The following is a 27,060-nucleotide window of genomic DNA, read 5'->3' as shown; positions in this document are numbered from 1 at the left end:
CAAAGAATTGGACATATCTCAACTTATCAGAGACCTACAACAGCTTGCAAGGGATTCTTAGTTCATTCTTGGTTTTCAGGTGGGCAATCAAACCCAGAAGTCAGGTGATTTGCTCAAGGTAAAAATGCAGGTCTCCTCACACCAAAGTTTGTGCTTTGGTTAAAAGCTTGAGCTTTGGCCGGGCGCGGTGGCTCACTCCTGTAATCCCAGCACTTTGGGAGGCCAAGGTGGGCAGATCACCAGGTCAGGAGATCGAGACCATCCTGGCTAACGTGGTGAAATCCCATCTCTACTAAGAATACAAAAAATTAGCCGGGTGTGGTGGCGGGCACCTGTAGTCCCAGCTACTCAGGAGGCTGAGGCAGGAGAATGGTGTGAATCCAGGAGGCAGAGTTTGCAGTGAGCGGAGATTGCGCCACTGCACTCCAGCCTGGGAGATGGAGCGAGACTCCGTCTCAAAAAAAAAAAAAAAAAAAAAAAGAGCTTGAACCTTGACGTCAGATACCCAGACTGATTTTACCATTTAAGAGACCCTGGGCCCCTTTCTTACTGTCTTAGTCTCAGTGTACTCATCTATAGAATGGGGATAGTGATAATAGTACCTACTTCATAGGGTGGTTGTGATACTTGATGTCATACGTGTGTCTAGCACGTGGTTAATGCTAAATATATGTTATTGAAAATCTTATTGTCACTATTTTGACACATGACACTGCCTCCCTGTAAACAAACTTGTTAACCGATGCCTAGAGCTAAAGCTCATGCCTAGAGCTCAGTAGACACTCATCAAATATTGAATCCCTTCTTTGAATATGTGGGCTAAAGCAGCGATCCCAAATCCCCAGGCCACAGACCATTACCGGTTCATGTCCTGTTAGGAACTGGCCTCACAGCAGGAGGTGAGCCGTGGGGCAGCAAGTTAAGCTTCATCTTCATTTACAGCCACTCCTTATCATTTGCATTACTGCCTGAGCTCTGCCTCTTGTCAGATCAGCTGAGGCACTAGATTCAATAGGAGCACAAATCCTACTGTAAACTGCACACACAAGGGATCTAGTTTGCATGCTCCTTATGAGAATCTAATGCCTGATGATCTGTCACTGTCTCCCATTACTTCTGGAGAAAACCATCTAGTTGCAGGAAAACAAGCTCAGGGCTCCCACTAATTCTACATTATGTTGGGTTTTATAATTATTTTGTTATTTATTACAATGTAATAATAATAAAAATAAAGTGCACAATAAATATAATGCACTTGGATCATCCTGAAACCATATCCCCATCCCCAGTTTGTGGAAAAATTGTCTTCCACGAAACTAACCCCTGGTGCCTAAAAGGCTGGGGACTCCTGGGCTAAAGAATCATGTGGTTCTATCCTAGATTATCTCCTGAATAGTGCTTCCAGCTCCAATCAATCAACAACATTACTCAGCCCTCACTCCCTCCTTATTGCTTCCTCACCAGCTGACCCAGCAGAGCCAGGCACCCGGCTAACTGTGGGCAGCCAAACGAGGTTGGAAGTTGGACAGGCTCACCTATTATTCACCATACCTACAAATCAGCTGGAGAAAGCCCAGGCTGGCAGCCAGATGGAGGGCTCGTGGGCCAGAAAGGGAAGGGCTTGGCAGAGACAGCACCATGGAGATGACAGGTTGAGGTCACTTGCTCCTTTCTCCAGGGCAATGGATGACAGAGACAGCTGTGCAGGCCAATGGAAAGGAAGACCAGGGGGAATGTCCTGAATCAAGTCACCAATGGGAAGCAGTTTCGCTTTCCCTCTGTCTCAGGGCACGAGACCAGCCAGGCACTGCAAAACAAGTTTTGGTGCCAGAGACTTTGGTGGCTTCCAAGACTGCTTTTTCAGAGACAGGTAATTGAACTCTTGCTTTCAGCTGAGGGGTCGTTCCGCCCGTGCTCTGGGAGTTTGGGGGTGTGAATAGGGTCAGGGGACAGTGATGGACAGGCCACTGTGCTAGGACACACCACGTTGCTGGCTCACTCTCCTCCCTGGCAGCTGGTTATTCTCAGCCACAGATTGCTTGCTCTTTCAACTTAGTTGATTAGAGCTGTTTTGAGAGAGTTTCTGGACACGGGAGGCCGATGTGAAACAGCGAAGCCAGTAAGGGCATCGGTGGCTGCTGGGCTGCGCTCCTCAAGCCGGATCCCACCAGGCTGCTCCAGCCTGGGCCCCTTCCCTTCTCTTCCCTCAGCCCTGGCAGGCCCGCTCTCTCTCAGCTGACCAGCCCACTGTACAGCAATCAAATTAATGAATCAAATTAACACAGAAATGCATAGACTGCTCGAGGAATAGGAATAACACACTAAATTTCATTGGAGGGTTTTAAAGTCTCATAGTGTGAGAATCTTCAGAACTGGAAGAGAAAGCAGAAGCCATTAACAACCAAGCCCACGTTTCTCCTGCCAAGAGCCCATGCTGAGGAAGCTGCCCTCCCTTCCAGAGGAAAGGTGAACCTCTGTGTGTGGGTGGCCATGGTTTGTACCATGTGGCCTCCAATGCCCTGATTACTGTGCTTTGGACAGAGAAGGGCAACTATGCCAAAGTCAGATTCAGAGGCTGGTTGAGCCCAGCAAGCTGGCCTGGTGCTAGAATTTTCTCCAACAGGGGTGGCAATGACCAACTGGGACAATTGCATTTTCTCTCTCTCTGGAGTTTAAACCTGAGCCATACAGAGAGAGTCAGAGCAGGAACAGATGGGGAAAGCCAAGAACAGGGAAGCAAAGGCAGATGGGGAAAGCAAAGGCAGATGGGGAAAGCCAAGAACAGGGAAGCAAAGTGCGGGGATGCTGACAGTGGAGCAAGGTTCCATGGGTGAGGGGTGGGACACCAGGTGCCAGCCCCAGAACACCCGGCCGGGGCTCCGGGATGTCTGTCCCCTGTATTTCCATTCGGACTCTCCCAAGGAGCCCCCTTTATGAGACCACCTCACTAGGTCTCTCCTATTTACCACCCAAAGGAGCAAGTAATCCATTTGTTCTGTGTTACAGATGAGGGAGTGGAGGCTAGGAGACCACGGGCTGCTCCTCAGGTTACAGAACCAGTCCAGGACAGAGAGGGAACTGGTGACAGTGGCAGATGGCAGAGGAGACTGAGTTCAGCTGCTGGAACTTTCTGTAATGTCCTTATTATTAGAAACAAGTTTGTAGACAGAGTTGAATTTTGAGTTGCTCATGGATCATGCCCCTCACCACTGCTCCTCAGGTAGTTCTGGGAGCAGAGACTACAGCTCTGTGGTTTTCCATCAGCCTTCCCTAGGTTGTGCCTATAGGGAAAATGGTTAAGGAAAGGGGGATGAGGCCAGGCACGGTGGCTCATGCCTGTGATCCCAGCACTTTGGTAAGCTGGGGCAGGCAGATCACAAGGTCAGGAGTTCGAGACCAGCCTGGCCAACATGCTGAAACCCTGTCTCTACTAAAAATACAAAAATTAATCTGGTGTGGTAGTGGGCACCTGTAATCCCAGCTACTCAGGAGGCTGAGGCAGGATAATTGCTTGAACCTGGGAGGCGGAGGTTGCAGTGAGCCGAGGTCTCGTCACTATACTCCAGGCTGGGTGACAGAGCAAGACACCATTTCAGGAGAAAAAAAAAAAAAAAAAAAGGAAAGGGGGAAGAATGTTTAGAAAACTCCCTCCAAATGCAGACCTACTTACTGGCTGGGTGTTCTAAAGGCAAGTCCAAGCCAGTTTTGTGCTACTCTCTAAAAGCCCATGGACACCTTGTTGCCCATACCCCAATATTTAATGGAAAGCAAGCTTATAGGGATACTCTCTTTATCCCATAAGAAACACCGATAGGCTAAGTCTTATTCCAAGTGGCTGAAGACCTAAGGAAAAAACTGTCAAGGCCAAACTTTGTCTGGTTGGGAAAATCCTCAAAACAAGGTGTATAGTCCCCATTTCCCTCATCACAGGCCCATGGACACAGCACGGATTGCAGTTGTCGGGGCAGGTGTGGTGGGGCTCTCCACAGCTGTGTGTATCTCCAAACTGGTGCCCCAGTGCTCCGTTACCATCATTTCAGACAAGTTTACTCCAGATACCACCAGCGATGTGGCAGCCGGAATGCTTATTCCTCACACTTATCCAGGTGAGAGATTTCAGCTCCTCTATCAGATACAGTAGATGTCAGATAGAATGATGTTAGTGGAATTCTGTTGACAAAGACAGCTGGCTATAGATGTAAGTGTAATATGCAGGGGTTTTTTTCTTTTTTCTTTCTTCTTTCTTTCTTTTTTTCTTTTTAGACAGGGTCTCTCTGTGTCACCCAGGCTAAAGTGGAGTGGTGCAATCTTGGCTCACTGCAGCCTCGACCTCCTAGGCTCAAATGATCCTCCCACCTCAGCTTCTCGTATACCTGGGACTACAGGTGCACACCATCATACCTGGCTAGTTTTTGTATTTTTGTAGAGACAAGTTCTTGCCATGCTGCCCAGGCTGGTCTCCAACTCCTGGCCTCAAGTGATCCATCCCCCTTGGCCTCCCAAAGTGCTAGGATTCCAGCCGCCATGCTTGGCCGTAATGTGCGGTTTTAACATCCTGTTGGTTCATCTCTTAGGACAGCCTCAGTTATGCCGCAGGACAGAAACAACCTCCAAATCTTAACAGCTTAAAAGACAAAAGTTTGTTCTTGCTCACACTACATGTGGATTGAGCATCAGCAAGGGGCCAGCTTGTCATCAGGGACCTAAGCCGATGGAGCAGATGTCATCCTGATTGTCATCAGAGCTTGTGCCCAGGGACGGAGGGGCGGGGACCTCTGAGGTTCTCACCTCTGTGATTAAACACTTTACAGGAAGCAACTTTCAACGTTTCTGATGATGGCTCATTGGCAGAGTAGGCCACATGTCTCCACACTCAGCAGGAGGCCAGCAAGTGTGATTCTGTAGTTCCCAGAGGATGGATAGCAGAAGCATGCGATGAACAGCACTGACGACTACATGATTGGCGGCTCTCTCTTTCCACTGATAACAGTAATGACTGTCAAGTCAGAAATTACTTGTAATGGAGCTAAAATTATCCTAACTTCTAAGCCTGTATAAGAACAATTATCAGTACGTTTGTAATCAGTCAATCATAATTAGTCAATATGTATTAAGGCCTGAGATGCATGGATTTGTTTTTTATTATTAGTTTTTTTGGACAGAGTCTTGCTCTGTCACTCAGGCTGGAGTGCAGTGGCACGATCCTGACTCCCTGCAACCCCACCTCTGGGGTTCAAGAGATTCTCATGCCTCAGCCTCCTGAGTAGCTGGGACTACAGGCATGTGGCACCACGCCCAGCTAATTTTTGTATTTTTAGTAGAGACAAGGTTTTGCCATGTTGACCAGGCTGGTCTCAGACTCCTGACCTCCCAGATTGCTGGGATTACAGTCATGAGCCACCATGCCCCACCAATGCATTGATTTTTGAACATGTCCATGCATCCTTTCCTTTCCATATTTTCCACTTGAAATGGAGGAGGAAGAAAATAGCATTAAATAGAAACCAAAATCACGTTGCAGTAATGAGATACATACTCACTGTCCCCATTTCCTCATTTCCACTCTCTTTTTCCTCTTTAATTTTATTTTTTTTTAATCAAAGTTATATATGCCCATAGTTTAAACCATCGAATAGGTTACAACATTGATTGCAAACCCCAGCAATCTGGAATATAAAAATTGCCCTGTCCTTTTAATCTGGAAACTCTTGTTCTTCAATTTAAGAAGCAATCTTTGAGTTACTCAGTTGTTAACTTCCTCCCTTCTGAAGTCCTTTTCCCTCTTTCTGGAAATGTTAATATGCTGGACCTCCCAGACTGGTCCTCCAATTCTTTTAGCTTTCTCCCCTTCCTGTTTATCTCTCTCTGTTTTACTTTCTGGGAGACTTACTCAATTTTATCTCTTACCTTGCTATTGAATTTTTTATTTCTACTATAACATTTCTAATATTCCAAAGCTCTTTTTTGTTCTCTGAATTTTCCTTTGTTATAACATCTTATTTGTGTTAGAGGGTTGCAATGTCCTCTCTTATCTTTATGAAGATACTAATAACAGTTTTTAAAAACTTTCTCCCTGAATAGTATCTGTGTATCTGTCATCTCCAAACTATGGGGTGTTTTTTGTTTTTGTTTTTTTATTTTCTCATTTTTCATGATAGAGGTTTTTCTTGGCCATGTGGTATTCTTTACCAGCCTGCTGATGTTTATGAGTGGGACTCTGAAGAGCAGATGGGAATTTCTCAGTGTTTGCATAGGGCTTGTTGCCAATGAGCTCACTGGAGTAAGAGGGCAGGGCCATTTATTTGGGGACATCTGTGAGACATCACAGGTTAAGTTTTTCTTCTTGGGCAGGTCATGTTTCCCAGGGAAGAGGCTTCCATGTCCTGCCTGGGGAAGGTGAAGTCCCAGATGCCAGCTGGCATTCTAGAAGGTGACAGGGGAAGAGGCTGGGGTCCTAGCATCCAGTTTGCATGTATTTCCTTAACCCTCCTGTTTTCAGCATGGCATCCCTGCCTGGTATTTTCCAGTCCAAAGACCCCTAAGAAAGAATAGACACATCTTTTATTAGGGTGGTAATGGCAGGGACCTTGGCATTGCAGGTGCAGGAACTTGGCTGGTCAGCTCCTGGGAACTGCCTCCCAGGAAACAAACACGGGCACCTGGTGTGTCCACCAAATGCCAGCTGATATAGCTTGGCTATGTCCCCACCCAAATCTCATCTTGAATTGTAGTTCCCATAATCCCTATATGTAGTGGGAGGGACCTGGTAGGAGGTAACTGAATCATGGAGGCAGTTACCCCCATGCTGCTGTTCTCATGATAGTGAGTGATTTCTCAGGAGATCTGATGGTTTTATAAGGGGCTTTTCCCCTTTTGTGCAGCTCGGCTCTCATGCTTCTCTTCCTGCTGCCATGTGAAGAAGGACTTGTTTGCTTCCCTTTCCACCATGATCGTAAGTTTCCTGAGGTCTCCCCAGCCATGCTGAACTGTGAGTCAATTAAATCTCTTTCCTTTATAAATTACCCTGTCTCGGGTATGTCTTTATTAGCAGCGTGAGAACAGACGAATACACCAGCTTACACTAAGTGCTTTTCTTTTGATGAGAGTTCTTGGGACCATTTTCCAGGCTCTCCTTTGCCTGCATCAGGCCTAAGTCAGTGTTCAGAAGGCTGCCAGTTAGTCATGGAATCATCCCTCAAAGAGGGTCGCTCATCTGAGGGTTCACAGGGCCATCGAGGCCCGAGTTCTCTCTTTGGCCAGGTGGCTGGGTCTCCTGGACCAGGGTTTTTCTCTCTGTGGTGCTACTAGATAAAGACTTTGGTCTTCTCTTTGGGTTTCTTTCCTACACACTATTCAGACGAGCCCAGTCATAACTATCTCCTGTGCTCATAAATGTCAATACCATATGGAGACCATGCCTGATCTGTAGGGTTGTTGTGGGGATTAAATGAGTTGACATATGAAAAGCATTTAGAACAGTATCTGGCACATAGTAAGCACTATATCGGCATTTGCTGTTGTTCCCACCATTCCAGCTATAGTTCTGTTTTAGCAGCACTTGAGCATGAATTAGGTCACCAGGCTTCCTAGACCCACTGTTGGATGGGAATTGTCTGTTCTTTGGGATGACTTCTGCAGCATGTGAATCTCAGTCGCTATTTTGTTTGTAAGGTTTGGGATGAGAACAGGGAGTTGCATTTTGGTACAACCTCACACACTGGCATAGATTGTTGGGTAAAATCTATTTGTGGTCTAATTTAGTTCCCTCTGCAGCTTATTTTTTATTTATACCTTATTTCTAAAGCAGCATCCCCAATGTGAAATTTTGGAATATAATGTTAATTTCACATGGGCACATGTTTAAAGATGGCAGTACAGGTTTGCTACTAAAGAAATATTTATTGGCTCTATAACAAGCGAATTGTCTGAAAATCCCGCTACTGACATGCCTTCAGTGACCTGGGGGCTTTGCCTGGGAAGCAGGATGTCTCCAAAGGTCTTTCTATCTGTTCCTTGAATTTCAGGGACACCTCTCCAAGTGAAACCAACTTAGCATCCTCTCTGCCTCAGTTCCCTCGTCTCCTCTGTGGCTTCCCTCATAGCAGCCCCTGAGGCTTATTGTTCCCTGGTCCCTAACCTAACCCTAGCCACTCTCTCATGATCTTTCCACAAGAATCAGATGGCCACATACTTCAGCCACAGCTGGATTTGTCTGTGATTTTAGGTCGTTCCTGCTATCTCTGTGCCTACACTGGACACTATTATTTTGAGGCTTAAACCTCAAGGCCTCTTGTTTCCTCCCCAACAGGCCTGGCACTCTTCCAAAAGTTGTGTCTGGGTCCAACCCCATGTGCTCTGACAGAGGTGCCTGGGGGATGGTACAGTCCCTGCATGCCCCTGCTGGCCTCAGGAGTGCTACTCTGGCTGGCACCTGATTCCATGGTGTGGAGGGTAATGGCAGCCCCTGCTGGGAAGTCTGGCCTGCAGGGGGCTCGCCTCCAGCATGCAAGCCTTGTTTTCTTGTACCAGGAGGCAAGCCCCTGGGACTCCCCATCGAGGTGCAGTCTGTCCTCTGTCCTGGTTGGCCTGGTCCCCACAGACCTGCCCATGTCATCCACTACGTTTTCAGCCCCCAAGAAAGAGGCCCTCCGTCCTTCATCCTATTGTCTCAACTGTGTGGCCAGCTGGATCCCACAGCCATGAACTAAGCTCTGCTCAGGTTGGTTACAGACCTGCCAAGGACCTCTGTAATACACCTAGTACCAAAAACCACCTTCCAGCTGGCTCGCATACCAGGTTTTGACCTTATTGGCCTGTTTTCCCTCCATTGATTAATCATACGAGCAGATTTGGACAGCGTGTGTCAACATGCAAATCTCTTGTTGCTGACACATCCTCTGCCACAATGTGGCACTTTATATCAATATTCCTCCCTGCTTCCTTATTTTATTTTTGCCTCCTTAGTTTTTTTCCAAGTTTCTAGGAAGGAGCTTATTTGAAGCACTGTCATTATCATCATTTTCCTTTCTGTTCCACTTTGCTTTTCTCCATGATTACAGACACACCCATTCACACGCAGAAGCAGTGGTTCAGAGAGACCTTTAACCACCTCTTTGCAATTGCCAATTCTGCAGAAGCTGGAGATGCTGGTGTTCATTTGGTATCAGGGTAAGTGAAGAAATTTGAAGTTATTTTAGAATGTAGCATAATCTTAACAGGCATTAGAGTTCAACATAAAATATTTACTGAGTACCTGCTGTGAGTAGAGTGCTGACTTTGATGCAGGAGGATTCAGAAAGAGCATTATAGACTTTACCCCAAAGAATGGAAGAAAGGCAAGTTATGGTATTAGACTTTTTAACAATAAACAACAATCACAGTTTCTCATCACAAATAGGATTGATTTTGGGTTTCCTCAGAGACCATGCAGTGATTTGCAAATTTGGTTAAAAAAAACATGTAGGAGGTAAATGCTGGGTTTGGGTGATGTGAGGATGGTGCAGCCGATGGAAAGCAAACAGGTATGATGCTGGGATGGCTGCAGAGACCTAAGGGATAGGGACTTCTTATTTATTCGGTGTCCTTGGAGAATGAGATCTTCCAAGAAGGAAATTTTGTAGGTCACTAAACTTGCCTTTTGAAGTGCCATTTGGAAAAAAATATTTCTGAAACTGTTAGCACACTTCTGTTTCATTTTTAATGTATAATTTCAGTAGGCATGCATAATTAAATGAAAATTTGAGAATAACTGCTATTTAACATTTTTATTAGTAAGAATAGCACTTAAAACATGACATCTTTTAATATCTTCCTAAACTTAGATCACTTAATATTCTATCACTTTCAATTTACATCTCAGTTTCATCATATGATATAACATACATGTCATTGGTGCATATTACACATGTAACATACATGTGTTAATCTGTGTGATAACAGTCTTTCTGCGGCCTTCTGAAAAAATGTGTCTTACCTCCTCTTTTGATATCAGGCTGCCCACTGACGTTTTCTGCTAGTCTAGTGTTTACACTTGCATTGGGTGAATGTCTACCCTTTTCTCTTCTTGTTTTTCCTGACCGTCACAAACACCAAGACGATGCTGACGTCAGTAATTTCCCAAAAGCCCCTCCCCAAAGTAGTAGCTTTGCTTTTCTATCAATCTATGGATTGATTCTTCTGTATAAGTAAATCTAGAGCCAGTTGGTGAGCCAAGTAGAAAAAACATTCTCTTTGATTTATGGTTATACTGTCTTTGTCCAAAACCAACATAAGCCAGTCTAATTCACAAATTTTGGCTCTAAGTAATTTTTGGAAACAGCCATGTCCAAAATTCAAATGCCCTGTGCATCTTTGGCATAAGTATATAGGCTTATTCATCTATTTATTCCTTCAAAACAACATATTCAGCATTCTTCAGTATCAGGTTCCTTCTTAGGTATTAGGGATATAGCAGTGAGCAATTTAGTAATATTGCTTGGTATATAGTACATGCTTGACAAATATGTGTTGAGTTAATTTTTAAGGAAGCCAGACACAGTCCTGCCCTTATGTAGCTTATGGTCTGTAGAGAATGCAGTAAATCAAATGAGTTACCAAACTCACTGGGGGCATGCGTTACCACAAGGAAGAAGTTAGGGTGCTATGGAAGCATATGTCTGGAGAAGAAACTTGCTCTGGGAAGTGATGAGAAGCCATCCAGATCAAAGTGTTTCATCCAAGACGGTCAGGAAGAGTGTAAGTTAGTCTGGCGATGTTGCAGAGGTGAAGTGGGGGCGAGGCAGGGTGGGAGACGAAGGAGACAGCATTCCAGATGGAGGAAACAGCATACACCTAGCCCTGAGTCTAGGGTGACTGTGGTGTGTGGGAGGGACTGAAGGAAGTCCAGAGAAATGGGAAGCCACTGAGGGAGTTTACACAGTGAAGTGACTGGTCATAATTGCATTTCAAAAATATGTTTTCTATAGTGTGGAGAATAGATTTGTGGGAAGAGATGATGATGAGATAGATTGGGTGTGGATAATAGAAACAGAGAGTGGATGGACTTGAGAAATGCCTAAGAGGAGATTTGATAGGACTTGTCAGTTGATGCTGTGTGAGAGGTGAGTAGGGAGAGAGAATCAAGGATGATTCTTGGGTTTCTGGCATTAGCACCTGCATGGATGGGTACCATTTTCTGAGTTAGGTAGGATTGGGAAAAGGGTGGATGTGTGTGCGTGTGTGTGTGTGCGTGCGTGTGTAAATGCATGAGACTTCTAAGTGGACTGATCCAGTGGGGAGTAGGTAACATGGATCTGGATCTGTTTTTGGAGCTCGAGAGAGAGAATGGACTGGAGATACAACCTTCTAAGTGCTTAGGACTGGAAATGTAGCCTTCTAAGGTCTGGCCTGTAGGTTGTGGTGAAGATAAGGAAGAGGGCAGTCTAGCCCAGGGCGAGAGTGGGCCAGCACAGAGCCCTGCAGTAAAGGACATCTGTACCTTCATGGGGACTGCTCTGAATCAATTACCTAGAGATATACACATTCTGATGTGGAAATTATTAGCAACTATGCACAGCACTCAATTATTTTCCTTGCTATTTTTGAGCAATGATGATTTATAACTTTTTTTTTTTTTTTTTTAGGCAGGGTCTCACTCGTCTAGGCTGGAATGCAATGGTCCAGTTCAGTTCACTGTAACCTCGACCTCTCTGGGCTCAGTTGATCCTCCCACCTCAGCCTCCCCAATAGCTGAGACTATAGGCTTGTGCCTCCACACCCAGCTAATTTTTGTAGTTTTTGTAGAGACAGGGTTTCACCATGTTGCCCAGGCTGGTCTCGAACTTCGCCTCGGCTTCCTAAAGTGCTCGGATTACAGGTGTGAGCCACCATGCCTGGCATTATAACATTTATTCATTCACTGATGAAAACAACCCAATATTACAAATCTAAACATTTGCATAGCAGCTATTAGTAGTGCTATTACAACCTTCTTGTTAACAACCAAATCTAGACAGGAGCTTTTTAGAAAAGGAGTACTATATTCCATCTTATAAAGCATGTTACTTTTAAGATGTTTTATTTGCCCAGTCACCAACAACTGCTATTTAGCTACTGAGTTATCTGAACCTAAGACAATAGTAAAATAGATCATTTTCTCTTTGTATTTATAGAAACTAAAATTTTTAAATGCTCTAGGCCAAGTGTAGTGGCTGATGCCTGTAATCCCAGCACTTTGGGAGGCCAAGGCAGGCAGATCACTTGAGCCCAGGAGTTTGCGACCAGCCTGGGCAACATAGTAAGACTCTGACTCTACAAATAATTTAAAAAATTAGTTGGGCGTGGTAGCATGCACCTGTGGTCCCAGCTACCCGGGAGGCTGAGGTGGGAGGATTGCCTGAGCCCCGGAAGTTGAGGCTACAGTGAGCCATGATTGTGCCACTGCACTCCTGCCTGGGTGATGGAGGGAGACTCTGTTTCAAAAATAAAATATAATAAAACAAAACAAAATAAAATAAATAAAAGCTCTAGAGAATGTCACGTGAAGTTTACTAGAAATATGTTATTTCACAAATTTCAGGAAAAAAATTTCACTTAATATGTTTGAGTTGGCAGATATTTCAGAGCACGCCTACCGAAGAAGTGCCATTCTGGGCTGACGTGGTTCTGGGATTTCGAAGGATGACTGAGGCTGAGCTGAAGAAATTCCCCCAGTATGTGTTTGGTCAGGCTTTTACAACCCTGAAATGCGAATGCCCTGCCTACCTCCCGTGGTTGGAGAAAAGGTCAGTTGAAATGCTCCCTGCTATTTCCTTATCTGTCATAGCCATAAATCACTTCGTAGCTATTCATAAAATACATACTGAAAAGTCTCTGCCATCCCTCAGAGCTCTTTTACATTGCCTTGCCACTCACAAATGGCTAGTGCTTTGTAAAACAATCTGAAGACAGTGTTTGTGTCACAAGGACTAAGTCACACCATGCTTCTAGTAATTTGTCTTCTATGTTTTGGTGTGTACTTTGATGCCTGACTTATTCCCTATCCTTCTTGCCCCAGGTAAAACCCTCTTACTGAAACAGTATCTTAGTTTTCCTCATCTGTAAACTGGAACAGTTTGGAGAATATATTTCTAGCTATAAAATGATATGATTTACTCTAATTCTTTGGATGAGAGAATCTTTTGCTTATTATAAATTATTTTTGAATTTTTTCTCATTTGTGGTAAAGAAAAAAAGTTTCATTATTTCCTTTTATCTTAAATAAGAACTCTGAAATTAAGGACCTATCCAAATTATGCCACTGCTTCCTCACTAAGCTCAGTCCGTGATACCTTGAACTTGCATTTTGGCTTACTTTTCAGGACTTTCAGGAAACTAGTACCTGGTTTCCAGTTAGGAAACAACATCAAGAGTATCTCCATTTGAGATACATCAATAAATCTGTCTTTAGTTTAGTCTGGACTTGCAGGCATGTTGAGAGTTGTGAAACACTGATCCTTTCAATTCCCATAGGTGTATATTTTGGTAAATAGGAGCGATGTAAATTATTGGGTAATGTTGGGAAAGTGACTTGAAGTAGGCCGGGGCAAGAGTGATCTGGTACCAGATGTAGGTTATAGGATAATTGATTCATGTAATTCAAGAATTACACAACTTTTTGTTGAACACTTACATATAGCTGGCATTATGCTAGAAGCTGGTCAAAAAGAAAGATAAAATATGATTTGTTGTAAAAATAATTTCATGGTCAATTGGGGATGACTGCGTGTGTATGTGTTTGTATATTAATTAACAATGGCAGTAACACGCATAGTAAAATAAACTACAGACTTATGCAGGTTGGAATGGGAGTAGAAAGAAGAAAGCCTAGACCTGCTAGGCACATGTCAGTGGCATCACAATCTAGTTTTGTAGCTTTTCAAGTGCTCTTCTCACTTTTACCTCTTAGCAATTTATATGGGACATTTTGCTTCTATAAGTCCTAGTTTCATAAAACCCATGCCCTTTTGTGCCTTGTTCACTGGCCCATAAACCACTGTTTAAATGCCAAGTTTGGACTTGTCTACATCAGCTGATAAACGTATATTTTGAGCTATCACATGATGGAGTTGCCCACTAGCCAACAAGCAAATTTTAGCAGCATCTCCATCTTTCCTGTGTGGCAATAGTGTGTATTGTTGAATTTTCCCCCTTATAAAAATGACTAGAAATATAAAATTGGAAGCATTGATGCTAGTGATAAGCAATTGAGGCATCATATAACTTATCTTAATAAAATCCAGAATAAAATATAATAAAACAAAAAAAGTTAGAACATGTGGAAAAAGGCAATAAAATAAAATAAAATTTAGGTAAGTGGAAATTATTAGGCATGGCAAAAAATAGTAGAGTTAACTTTAATGCAATGCATAATTTTTTAGATTATGACCCAAAAAAAGCTCAAAATGGAAGAACATGTACAAAATATTGTATATAAAAGGTGAGGTGTCATTAAGGAGTTTAACTTTTTTTGGTATTACTAGTGGTTTGGGTGTTGAAGTTTCATTATTACCCCCAAGTCCATTGTGTGGCTTTCTCATCTTAGATTTTTGTCTTAAGGATCAGTAAGGTTTCTAGAAAACTTGGCTGGAGCCCTGTGGTCTCCAGCAGATCAGAAAGAGGCAGATGAGTGAGAACCTAAGAGTGTTGTTCTCCCTCAGAGACATGGTCTAGGGCTGATTAAGGGCTTTCCTGGGTGGGGACAGCCAGGGGTATGTGTCAGGGATGGTAATTGAGAGAGAGCTAAGGGAGATAGACAAACTCTAATAAACTCTTCATACAGATTCCTAACATTTCGCTTCATTATTTTTGCTTTCTTTTTACTCCTTATACATATTTTCTTTCAGAACCATTTGAAAGTAAGTTGCAGTTTTCCTCTTGTGGCTCAGGCTGGAGTGCAACGGTGTGATCTCGGCTCACTGCAACCTCCACCTTCCGGGTTCAAGTGATTCTCCTGTTTCAGCTCTCAAGTAGCTGGGATTACAGGTGCCCGCCACCATACCGGGCTAATTTTTGTATTTTTAGTAGAGATGGGGTTTCACCATGTTGGTCAGGCTGGTCTCAAACTCCTGACCTTAGGTGATCCACCCGTCTTGGCCTCCCAAAGTGCTGGGATTACAGGCATGAGCCACCGCGCCTGGCCCCAGGTTTAAATATTTAAATACTTGTTCTCAGAACAAGGGTATCCTCTTACATAAACACAGTAGTATAATAAAATCAATATCATTATATTGACACAACACTAAAATCTATGGGCCTTATTCATATTCTGCCAATTGTCCAAATAATGTCCACATATAAATATAAATACACACAACCCATAATTTTTTCCAGTCCATGATCCCATTGCAGTCACACATTGTCTTCAGTTGTCATGTCTCTTTAGTCTCTAGTCTGTCTTTGTCTTTTATTACATTTACAAGTTTGAATAGTACAGATCAGTTGTTTTGTGTAATAGAATGTCCCTCAGTTGGGGTTTGTGTGATGTTTCCTCAGGATGGGATTGAGGTCCTGCATTTTGGGAGCTTATAGGTAATCAGGGAAGGGAATGCATAGAAGTAATGTTGAATACTTATTGCATCATAGCAGGAGGCAGACGATATCAGTTTATCCCCTTATTGGGGCTGCTAACTTTCATCACCCAGAATGTCAGGTATCTCTACTGTGAGGTTACTGCTTTTTCTCTTTGTAATTACTAAATATTTTGTTGTGACATACCTGAGACTATATAAATATCCTATTCCCATGAAATGAGTTCCCATGAAAGTAGTACTTTCACCTACGAGTTTTAGTATCCATTGATGATTCTTGCCTGAACTATTTATTACTGTGATGTTTGCCAAGTGATCATTTTATAACTCCATCTACATAGTTTGCTTTCTACTGCAAAGAAGTTTTCCTTTTCCTATATTTATTTATATCAGCATGAACTGATGGATACCTATTTTATTCAATGAATTATAATTTACTCCCTCTAATTATTTTGATGTTCAAATTGTCCAAGATTAGCTGAGTAGGAGCCCCTTCAAAGTGCTCTTGTGTCTTTTTGATATGTTCACTTGATATGCTTTTTTTTTAAAGCACTTTTTTACTTTGGGGCACAACAAAATTCCACACACCCCAAATTTTGAGAAGAAAAACGTTTTCTTTTCATGAATATTTTCCACCATCTTTCCCTTAACACAAACCGGATGCAATGCCACAATTTAAATTTATGAATTCAGTGAAGAAAGAAATCATCTTTTCTCTTTTTCCATTCTCTTTTCCTCTGTCCCCTGAAATTTTCACTCTGTTGCAATGTAAATCCTGATTTGAGGTGTAGCTAAAGAATACACCCAGCATCAGACCCACCTCTACCACAACCACCAGGAAGGCCAAGTTGACATTTAGGATTTCTAGATTCCTAAGAGTGCTGCATCTTCACATGGCAGCAAGGGGGCCCAGGGGCATGCCAGGAAGCACCCACCCTCTTTCCGTATCTTCCCTGAAGACAGTTGTCCTTGGCCACTCCTTGGGCTCCGGGGTGCACACAGTGGCACAGTCTGCCCCTGGGAGGAAGACAGTGCAGGCCCTGGAAAAGGACAGGGAATATGGGGCTCCTGGGTCCCCAGAAGACGGGCTAGAAGTGAAGGGAGAGGACTCTGGCTGGGCGCATGCCTGAGCTCCACACACTCAAGAAGAAGGGTATGGCTGGAGAAGGGCCAGAGCGGGGTCCTCTGGTTGACCAGCCGAAAGAAGGTGCGGCTCAGATGAGCCAGAGTAAGTTTTGAGTCCTAGTGATAGCCTTGAGCTTATGAGTAATCAGGGAAGGGGGTGTGAAGCTTTCTTCACAAACTTTCTTCACCCAAACTTTCACTGAAGCATTGGCTCTAAAGTCTAGAGGTGAAATGCAAATGCTCAACTCCTCCTGGGAGAGAGGGCTCATTGCTTTCATTTTGCTTTAAGGGGCAAATTGTTGATAAGGCCCTGGGGAGATGGGGAGAGTTCTGATGGGGCAGGGAGGGGGCGTGAAGGCCCAGGGTACTTGAAGAGGTGTCACTGTGGGAGGGATCAACGGCAGGGACGCCAGCCTCCCCCCCAGCACACAGTCACCTCCTCTGGGGAGTCCTCATAAGTCTCCCAGTTGGCCTGGTGCCGCCCTGCGTCGTGGGCAGTGTCTTCCTCTGCGGGGGCTGGGGCTCCCCACGCGGGACGGTGAGTGGGCGCCAGTCCCCGCCCCGGCCCGCTCCTGCGCACCCTCCCGGCTCCCAGCCCGCGTCATTTCCACACCGAACCAAATACTATCTGAATGATGTCTTCTTCCTGCTTCCAAAGCATCGCCTTCTAGAAGACAGGCCCCGGAGTTCCATCATCGCTGTGTTTTCAGGCCTGACCGCTGACTGCGGGAGGAAGGCTTAGGTCAACCCTGCCACCCCGTCCTCAGCTGCGGGCTTGCGGTCGGCATTTCCCGCCACTTAAAATGACCCCCGCCAGGGGGCTTCAGGCCGCGGGGACCGCAACGCCATCGGCCTGAGACCGGCGGGGGCGGCGGTGCCTGGGAATACGCCGCCTCCGGGCTGTGAGTCGGTTATCGGCAGCGGGGAGGAGAGGACCGAGGGCTGCCCTTGTGCCCCAGAGTCCTGGGGAGACCTTCTTCAGTCCGTTTGTTTGATATGCGGGCCCGCCAGGAAGGCGGCGGAGACGTGAGTGCCTCAGACAGAAGGCACGGGGTGTGCTGCGGAGGAAGAGTTCGGCGCCTCTGCTTCTCAGTCGCTGGTACCCCTGAGACCTGGCTCCCTCCTGACCCCGGTGTGGGGCCTCCACAGACAGCTCCCGATGGCCCCTGGCCATGCAGATTAGCTCCCTGCAGCCCGGAGCCTGAGTCCGACCAGGCTGGTGGAAGAACAAGGCCACGTGTCCCCTTTCCTCCCGCAGGAGGCTTTGCAGCGTCGGACTCCTCTCAGCCCAAGACGGGCCTTTCAGGGCGAGCACTTCAGGCGGGGTGGGCGGCAGGGCCACGTCCCGGCGAGGGAGCGACACCTGGGCCTCACTCTGGGCTGCCGCCCACTGACCTCCTGCCAGGCGACCCAGATGGGACGCCACACAATCTCTGCTTGTTCCTCACACTCAGGGTCTATTTTGTTGCCACCTACGCCTCTTCCACACAATGTGAGTGTTCAGCCTTCAGTGTTCTCACTCAAAAATAAGCATTTTCTCAGCAAGCCACACAGCAATGGCTTCAGCCTAAGCACGATTCTTCTGAAATAATACAAACTTCCACAAAAAATGTTTTTGTACTACAAATTAGATCGTTATTGTTTTTCAAAAGATGAAAGAGATCATCTCCTTCTCCAAAAAAAAAATAATAATAATAAAACAATAATGCCCAATAATATACAGAACAAACACAAACAAAAACCCCACAGAGTCTGAGTCACCTATGCAGGTCATATTTTATATCATATTCTGCCAGTGGAGTTAAATTCTGCTGCTTTATTACTGGCTCCTTCCAGGAAATGAATCAGCGAGGCATTAAGTCTTCCTCCAGGCAGCCCATCTAAATCAATCCTCCCCGAGGGACCAGGATTGTCCTGCCTTTGATGACATTCAGAAAACTGGGTGGCCCATTTCTGTGCTGGGCCGTGGTAACATGGACACACTTATCTCTTTCCAAGAGGCCATGCCTTATCCTGTGTCCCCAAGGAGGCCCCATGCTGACCTCAGCGCTGACCTCAGCACTGACCACACTGAGCTAGTTGCCTGGTACTTTCCCTGCCCCGCCTCTGATTAGGCCTCTCTGTAACTTTCTCTGGGAGAGTCCTCTAGCGCCCATCTTTTTCTTCTCCTGTATCTTGTGTCTCCTGCTCGGCCTGACTCACAGCAATGCCTACGAAAGAATCTGGCTTCCTTGGCACCATCATTAGGCCCATTAGACAGCCGTGTCTGCCCTGGAGCTCACCAGGAGCTTGTCCTTTCCCCTGTCCCCCCTTGTCGTTGACGGGCTCTCCACATCACAGCCCCTGCCTCCCTGTTTAGTGCTAGCTGAGATTCCTTTTTTGCCATGGCTTCAGCTTCAGTGGAGTATGGGAATTGCCTCTGATTCCAAGAGCACAAAGGGGATGAGGGGACTCTTTGCTCCTGGGAGGTCGAGTGTGTGTGTGTGTGTGTGTGTGTGTGTGTGTGTACATGTGCATTTAAGATTTGCTTAGTGGACCCTTGTTTTCCTCAGGGGCACAGCCAACTCAATTAACCTCCTTGCTGAAACTCCCAGTGAGGTGAAGGAAAGGCGCTGAGGATGACCATCCTCCATGTTTGTGGATCAGGCTGATGCAGTCCAGCAGAGGGCCAACTTAAGCTTGGGGAAATGGACGCTCTTTTGTTTTAGGGTGATGACCAGAGGATGTTAGGCTGGGGCTATTTCGTGAGTCCTGCTTCTTGAGTGCCCCCAACCCCATTTCCTCATGGGAGGTTGGGACAGTGGTGTTCTCTCTCTCCGGGATGAAGTCTTGCTCAGTTGCAAGAAGCCCCAAGAGGAAAGTCACCATGCTTCTTGTACCTCCAACCATGTCACCCCAAACTTGCAGAATAACTACCTCATATGGTCATAAAAGCAGCCTGGTAGGCACTTGGTCACCTAATTTAACATCTGACTTCTGGGTACAGTTTCCTCCTATGCATTGGTGCCATCTTATGCATTGCCCATGGGGTACATAATAATGACTGGGCATCGCTATGTGGTTGCATTACGACAGCATGAAGGTGACCAGTCTCCAGGCACATTTAATGAGTTTTCCTCTGGGATCCAAGGCCTGGGAGCAATGCAGCACAGGAAACCTGACAAGGGCTAGCCACTAGGATAGCTTAAGAAGTCACTAGGCACAGGTTGGACTTTTATCAGTAGCTTGACCAGCCGGGAACCCTTGGAAAAGAAAAGACATTTGCACTTATTGAATTCTTGCATAATCGTCGTAAAAAGCGTGTAAGCTAGGCACTCTTATCCCTAGGAAACAATTTCAGTGAGTTTTAAAAATTTGCTGCAATCCCAAGGCTGACAGATTCTCTTATTCCCCCGAATTACGAAAATAATTCTGCGTTTTAATTAATTAGGATATCTGGAGCACAGAACATAATGTTCAAATATTAACACATGGAATCTACAATGTAAGAATCAAAAAACCCCACAAAATCAAAATAATGTTCAAATAATGATCAGTTAAAACTTTTCAAAATTGAAATATCATCCTTAAGGAAACATAAGTGACATACAGGTATGGAGGGTAAGAATACTCATAGATGATGCACTGGGTCTTGCATTTTACAGTAGCATGAAAAACCCCTAAGCACTTTTTAAAAATAAAAGGTCTTTATTGAGCAGCTATAGTGTGTTAGGCACAGTGTTATGCTTTTTCCAGATGTTGTCTCATTTCATTTTCACAACAAGCCTAGGGAGTCAGTATTATTACCCCCATATTATGAATACGGGATTAAAGCTTAGAGAAGTGGAATAACTTGGCCAAGGTCATATGAATCGTAAAGGGTAGAGGCCTCCTAAGCACTTTTTAAAGGTGTTTTCTTTGTGTTCACCTTTTGAAAGATTATAAACACACTGAAACGTGTTGCTCAGTATTACTACAAAACTCCAATTTACTCTTCTTTCTATGCCGATGTTAAGGTGAAAAACAACCTGTACAGAGTTATTTTACCTTTAAAAACATTGATCTATTACTGTATGTTTAAGAACATAATTTAAGTTTCTAAATTGGTTGTTCTTACCGAGAGAGCCAAAAAAAAACCTGTCCCCATAAAATTTGCTACATTAAATACTTTTTATGTATGAACAGTTTTACTTATAAAACAAACAAACAAACAAACACAACAGTAGCTCCAGCTTCATTCTCTGTCTTTTAACTACTTTTAGTTACACCAAAAAGTAATCCATTGGCTTTATTGGTTCTCTGTGACCCCAAAGTGTAGATGCTTGCCCGATTTTTTTCTTTGGTTTGCTTGTCTCAGGTAAACAACATACTCCCTTCCTTGGATTTTTAGAATAAAAAGCAACCGAATTTAGGTTCTGTTGTTTGAAGCACTGATGCTGGCAATGCAGCTTGCATTTAATAGGAAGTGCGTTGCAGGTTCATGTGATCTCAGAGCAAGCGGAACCTCTGAGTTCTTCTTGCCTCCTGAGGGTGCTGGACAGAGTACAAGCCCTCAACAAATATTTGTTGAATAATCAATGAGTCTAATCCAGAGGGTTCAAACTGTTCTTGAAACTGCTCAGTGGAGATACTTCAGAGGTCTCTGCAGAGGGAGGGAGTGTGAAGAGACTGAGCAGATGGAGCTCTGCCCAGCAGCTTGGCCTTCAGTCAGATGCAGAGAACTGCAAAGATGCTGAGACGACAGCCTGTGGCTGGTACTTGATGGAATATGAAGCTGAGCTATTGGGGTCAGGGTCTAAGATGCCACTGAGTAGCAATGTTGGTCTCTTCCGCACTCATCAACGTGAGGCATTTTCTTTCTTTCTTTCTTTCTTTCTTTCTCTTTCTTTCTTTCTTTCTTTCTTTCTTTCTTTCTTTCTTTCTTTCTTTCTTTCTTTCTTTTCTTTCTTTCCTTCCTTCCTTCTTTCTCTTTCTTTCTTTCTTTCCTTTCTTTCTTTCTTTCTTTCTCTTTCTTTCTTTCTTTCTTTCTTTCTTTCTTTCTTTCTTTCTTTTTTCTTTCTCTCTCTCTCTCCTTCCTTCCTTCCTTCCTTCCTTCCTTCCTTCCTTCCTTCCTTCCTTCCTTCCTTCCTTCCCTCCTTCTTTTCTTTTCTTTTCTTTTCGAGATGGTGTCTTGCTCTGTCTCCTAGGCTTGAGCACAGTGGCGCGATCTCGGCTTGAACCTACACCTCCTAAGTTCAAGGGATCTTCCCATCTCAGCCTCCTGAGTAGCTGGAATTACAGGCATGTACCACCACGAACGTGAGGCATTTTCTAGAAATGCAATTCAGCATCAGAAGGCCAGTTTTCTGCTGATCTCAATACAAGTTTCAATTAAACTTTCCAACCGGGAAGTGGGGTGGAAAGTTAGAATCACTTCAAAGAGTCCCTCCTTGCTAAGTTAAAATTAGTTGTCAAACCCATGCCATCATTGACCACCATAGCCACTGCAGAAATTTCTGTCTTTTCTTATTATTTTCCTTCACATTAAATCTGTTTATCTGGCCTTGAAAGTAGATAGTGCTCAGAACTGCTGTGATGATCACTTCTGCTCTCTTAGGGGCAGGCAGGATACAAGCACTCTGTCTCCATTTTCGAGGTCAGCCCTTCCCAGTTTCTCCCTGAAACGGCTTGGATTGCAGCAGTCGGAGAAAGAAGATGCCAAAGTTGTGCCACCCTGTATTTTTCTCCAGACAAAAAGAACCAATAGGATGTGTAAGATCGGCGTGGTGAGTTGGCAGGCAAGCAGGAGACCCAGGAGAGCCGATGGTGTAGCTCCAGTCCAAAGGCCAGCAGGCTTGAAATTCAGGAAGAGTCAACGTTTTTGTTCCAGTCCAAAAAGAGGAAAAAGCCAATGTCCCAGTTGGAAGGCAGTTCAGCAGAAGGAATTCTTTCTTCCTTGGAAAAGAGTCAACTTTTTTGTTTTATTCAGGCTTTCAACTGATAAGATGAGGCCTCCCCACATTAAAGAAGGCAATTAACTTTACTCTGCCTACGGATTTAAATGTTTTTCTCATTCAAAAACATTTTCCGCAGAAACACACAGAGTATGTGTGACCAAATATCTGAGAACCCATAGCCCAATCAAGTTGACACATAAATTAACCATCACAGGCCCAAACCAGGATTTCATATTGTCTTTAGTATTGGCTAACACTTACTTCCAGTCCACTAGGTATGGGGCACTTAGCTGGGTCATAGGGATGGTAAGAAACATAAGATACAATCTCTCCCCTTGAGGAATTCGTGATTTATTGATAACAGTCCTCTAAAATGTATTGTGATTGATGACTGTTCAAAGTAGTGGCCATTATTTTATTGGAACCTCACAACCATCCTGTGAGACAGGCAAGGGAGGTATCCTCCCCACGATGCAGATGAGGAAACTGAGATTTGGAGAAGTGAGGTGAGTTGGCCAAGAGCTCAAAGCTAATGTGAGGCAGAGCTGGGACATAAAGCCAGGCTTTCTGATTTCACACCACTTCTCCTTTAAAACTTAGTCAATTCTGCCAAGCGTTTACACTTCTGTCTGCCTGTTCCTCTGTCAGCCCTTGAGGAAGGGCACTGCCACTCACACCCTTCTGGTCCCTCTTAGCAGCGCCCTGCATGCAAGCATTCGGTCTGCATCTATTGAACAGAGCTGCTGATAGTCTCTTTCTCTATTCTACAAGTGATCTGTGAATAAGATTACACGTCCTAGAGGTTATTGTTTATTGGGTAGACTTTCTGTTTTGTGAGATTAAAAAAGTTCTGGAGGCCGGGTGTGGTGCCTCATGCCTATAATCCCAGCACTTTGGGAGGCAGAGGCACGTGGATTGACTGAGCTCATGAGTTGCAGACCAGCCTGGGCAACATGGCGAAAACCTGTCTCTATCAAAAATACAAAAAATTAGCTGGGCATGGTGGCACATGCCTGTGGTCTCAGCTACTCAGGAGGCTGAGGTGGGAGGATCACTTAAGCCCAGGAATTCAAGGCTGCAGTGAGCTGAGATCATGCCACTGCACTCCAGCCTGGGTGACAGAGTGAGACCCCATCTCAGAAAAAATAAAAATGTTCTGGAGATGGATAGCTCATATGGATGGTGATGATGGTTGCACAACAAGGTGAATGTGCTTAATACTACTGAACTTTACACTTAAAAATCATCAAAATGGTAAATTTTATGTTATGTGTATTTTACCTCAATTTAAATAAAGACTACAGGTACTGGATAAGCCATTTCTTTTCATGATTGATATAGTTGGTCCAAAAAACATAACAATTACCAATCACAGCTGCCATTTAGCTCATCAGCTACAAATATTTTGTGTTCTTCTCGTGCTAACACACTTGTAGACATAAAGCTGGTGGGGATATGACCCCTGTATCTTTTAGTTAGGGAGACCAGACCAATACAAAGGAGCATGCAAGAGTTAACAATATGGATAAAATGTATCAAATTTAGGTGTTAAATAAGTAGTGGAAATAAGAAATGCCTGGACATTTAAAATACCAAATCAACTTGGCATTTATTCAGCATCTATAACACTATAGGAATTCTACAAAATTTTAAAAGGGCAAAGCATATAATTACCTTTGTTTTGAACTTTCAAGTGGTTTCCAGTTAGATTCAACTTTAGAAATCCCTAGTTCCTAGGATGTGAAGCAGTTGATGGCTCGAATTTGGCCTGATTGGGCCCTGGAAGCTCCTGGGGTGTTTGTTCATCAGATGATCGCCTAATTTTTGTTCCTGGGTTCCTTTTCTTTACTTCCTAGAAGTAGTTGATCAGGATGCTAACAAATGTTCACTTCATGACCTCTCTTCCATAGGATAAAAGGAAGTGGAGGCTGGATGCTCACTCGGCGAATAGACGACCTGTGGGAACTTTATCCGTCCTTCGACATCGTGGTCAACTGTTCAGGCCTTGGAAGCAGACAGCTTGCAGGAGACTCAAAGATTTTCCCTGTAAGGGGCCAAGTGCTCCAAGTTCAGGCTCCCTGGGTGGAGCATTTTATCCGAGATGGCAGTGGGCTGACGTATATTTATCCTGGTACATCCCATGTAACCCTAGGTGGAACTAGGCAAAAAGGGGACTGGAATCTGTCCCCAGATGCAGAAAATAGCAGAGAAATTCTTTCCCGATGCTGTGCTCTGGAGCCCTCCCTCCACGGAGCCTGCAACATTAGGGAGAAGGTGGGCTTGAGGCCCTACAGGCCAGGTGTGCGACTGCAGACAGAGCTCCTTGCCCGAGATGGCCGGAGGCTGCCTGTAGTCCACCACTATGGCCATGGGAGTGGGGGCATCTCGGTGCACTGGGGCACTTCTCTGGAGGCTGCCAGGCTGGTGAGCGAGTGTGTCCATGCCCTCAGGACCCCCATTCCCAAGTCAAAGCTGTAGATGACATAAAATGACAGCAAATAGACTGAGAGACTGTTGATCAAAGCACAGAATAGGTTCAAATGACTTTTCTACTGCATGTAAGTTTAATTAGACATTTCTTTGTTTTCAACATTAGAAGTGGTGTAACATGTAAGCTGAGCACAGTGGCATGCCTATAGTCCCGGCTACTTGAGAGGCTGAGGCAGGAGGATCACTTAAGCCCAGGAGTTTAAGTGCAATCTGGATAATATAACCAGACCCCACCTCTAAAAAACCCAACAACAACAAAAGAAATGATGCAACATGTAGGCTTCCTTAGGAAGTCTACCATTAATGACATAGGGCATAAAGCTCTATTTTTTGTTAAAAATACTTCTTATAGAGTAAAATTTCTTTAGAACTGATGTCCAAGGACCTATGCAGATTTATATGAATGTTGGAAGCTACAGAGATTTTGATATCATTTGGCTTATAAATCCACAGGAAGAGATAATGTATGGAAAACACTTAAATCACTGTCAATTGTAGAGCTGCCCATGATCTTCGTAGGTTATAGCCAAGTCAGCAACATAATTCCTCTAAATAAAATTACATGGTGCTCACACAATGCAGGATTATTATGTTTAATTGAAGACAAAGCATGCTTGCTCCTAGTACTGGCGGCAACCTTTTCCTCCCCTCAGCTGGTAATGATGGTAGGAGACAGAGATGAAGCTGCCTGTGGATGTCATATCAATTCACTAGCTGCCTGGGGTCAAACACCTAGGGGTTGTACATTCCATTACTGTAAATGATTGAGAGCTGGTTTGCGGTATGGTTGGCTTAAGCATTTTTGAAGATGAACAGCATGTGCAGCCAAAGAACTAATTTGCTAATTAAGGTGAAACAATCATTCTGAATGAAATATAATCAGAGTATTCTGCAGTTTGTTAAGAAGTTTTGGGGAGGAGGGGAATGTGTCTCACAATAAAATGAGTTGGAATTGTGGAGCTAAATGAATTGAACCTGTTTTTTGACTCAGGCCTACTCAGAGCCTTTAATGTGTGCATGTGTAATGTGAATCCTCTAGAGAGCTTGGGTGGATGGAAAAGGACGTGCTGGTATTGAGGTAAAGAGGCTTGAGGAGGCTGGGCACGGTGGCTCACACCTCCAATCCCAGGACTTTGGGAGGCCGAGGTGGGTGGATCACCTGAGTTCAGGAGTTCAAGACCAGCTTGGCCAGCATGGTGAAAGCTCATCTCTACAAAAATACAAAAATTAGCTGTGCATGATGGCGGGTGCCTGCAATCCCAGCTACTCAGGAGGCTGAGGTAGGAGAATCGCTTGAGCCCGGGAGATGGAGGTTTCAGTGAACTGAGACACACCATTACACTCCAGCCTGGGTGACAGAGCAAGATTCTGTCTCAAAAAAAAAAAAAAAAAAAAAAAAAAAAAGGCTTGAGGAGAAATGGCTTTAATTTTAATTTTTGAGGAAGATGACTTCTGTTAAATGATACAGTAAATTCTATTTTGGACATCCTGAGTGAGATATAGGGTTGCCAATGAAGAAAGTGTGGGAAAGAGAAAGCTCTCAGCACAGCTACAGCTTTGCTGTTGTGTTCATTCAGAACTTGCATATAATTTTGTTTGCAGAGAACATTCTGCTGGTAGACAGCGAGAGAAGAGCCCACCAATGTTTTATGCAATCAGAATCATTCCTTGCAGTATTAAGATTCTCAAGGAAAATCAAATGTGGGCTCTTTTCTATAGACTTCCACCAGGGGGTGGTGTTGTATCAGATTCAGATACATTGGTACATTCAAAAATTTAGAAATGACTAGAAATAAAAGATGGATACCAGGTATATATATAGTGTGTGTGCTTCTTTTGAGATTTTGGAGTTTATACACCCCAAGTGCAACTCTTCTGAATTCTAAGTATTTGAGAAATGTATAAGTTTAGACAGACTGGAAACACACATATGTATCATACATAATCTATGAAAAATAAAAGGTTATGATAAAATGGCATTTTTT

General features: G+C 44.3%; 1 protein-coding gene across 1 annotated transcript; it reads left to right on the top strand.

Annotated features, from left to right (window-relative positions):
* The first annotated feature begins 1,787 nt into the window (after positions 1 to 1,787).
* DDO (D-aspartate oxidase) lies at positions 1,788 to 26,040 on the top strand. The gene is made up of 5 exons (XM_025383218.1): positions 1,788 to 1,870; positions 3,931 to 4,106; positions 9,060 to 9,168; positions 12,585 to 12,761; positions 24,496 to 26,040. Exons 2-5 carry the CDS (start codon positions 3,935 to 3,937, stop codon positions 25,061 to 25,063), a joined length of 1,026 nt encoding a protein of 341 aa, XP_025239003.1. The 5' UTR covers positions 1,788 to 1,870; positions 3,931 to 3,934; the 3' UTR covers positions 25,064 to 26,040.
* Positions 26,041 to 27,060: the final 1,020 nt, after the last annotated feature.

Source organism: Theropithecus gelada, chromosome 4, assembly GCF_003255815.1.
Source record: "Theropithecus gelada isolate Dixy chromosome 4, Tgel_1.0, whole genome shotgun sequence".
Taxonomy (NCBI): domain Eukaryota; kingdom Metazoa; phylum Chordata; class Mammalia; order Primates; family Cercopithecidae; genus Theropithecus; species Theropithecus gelada.
This window is presented reverse-complemented; position numbering and strand designations above follow the sequence as displayed.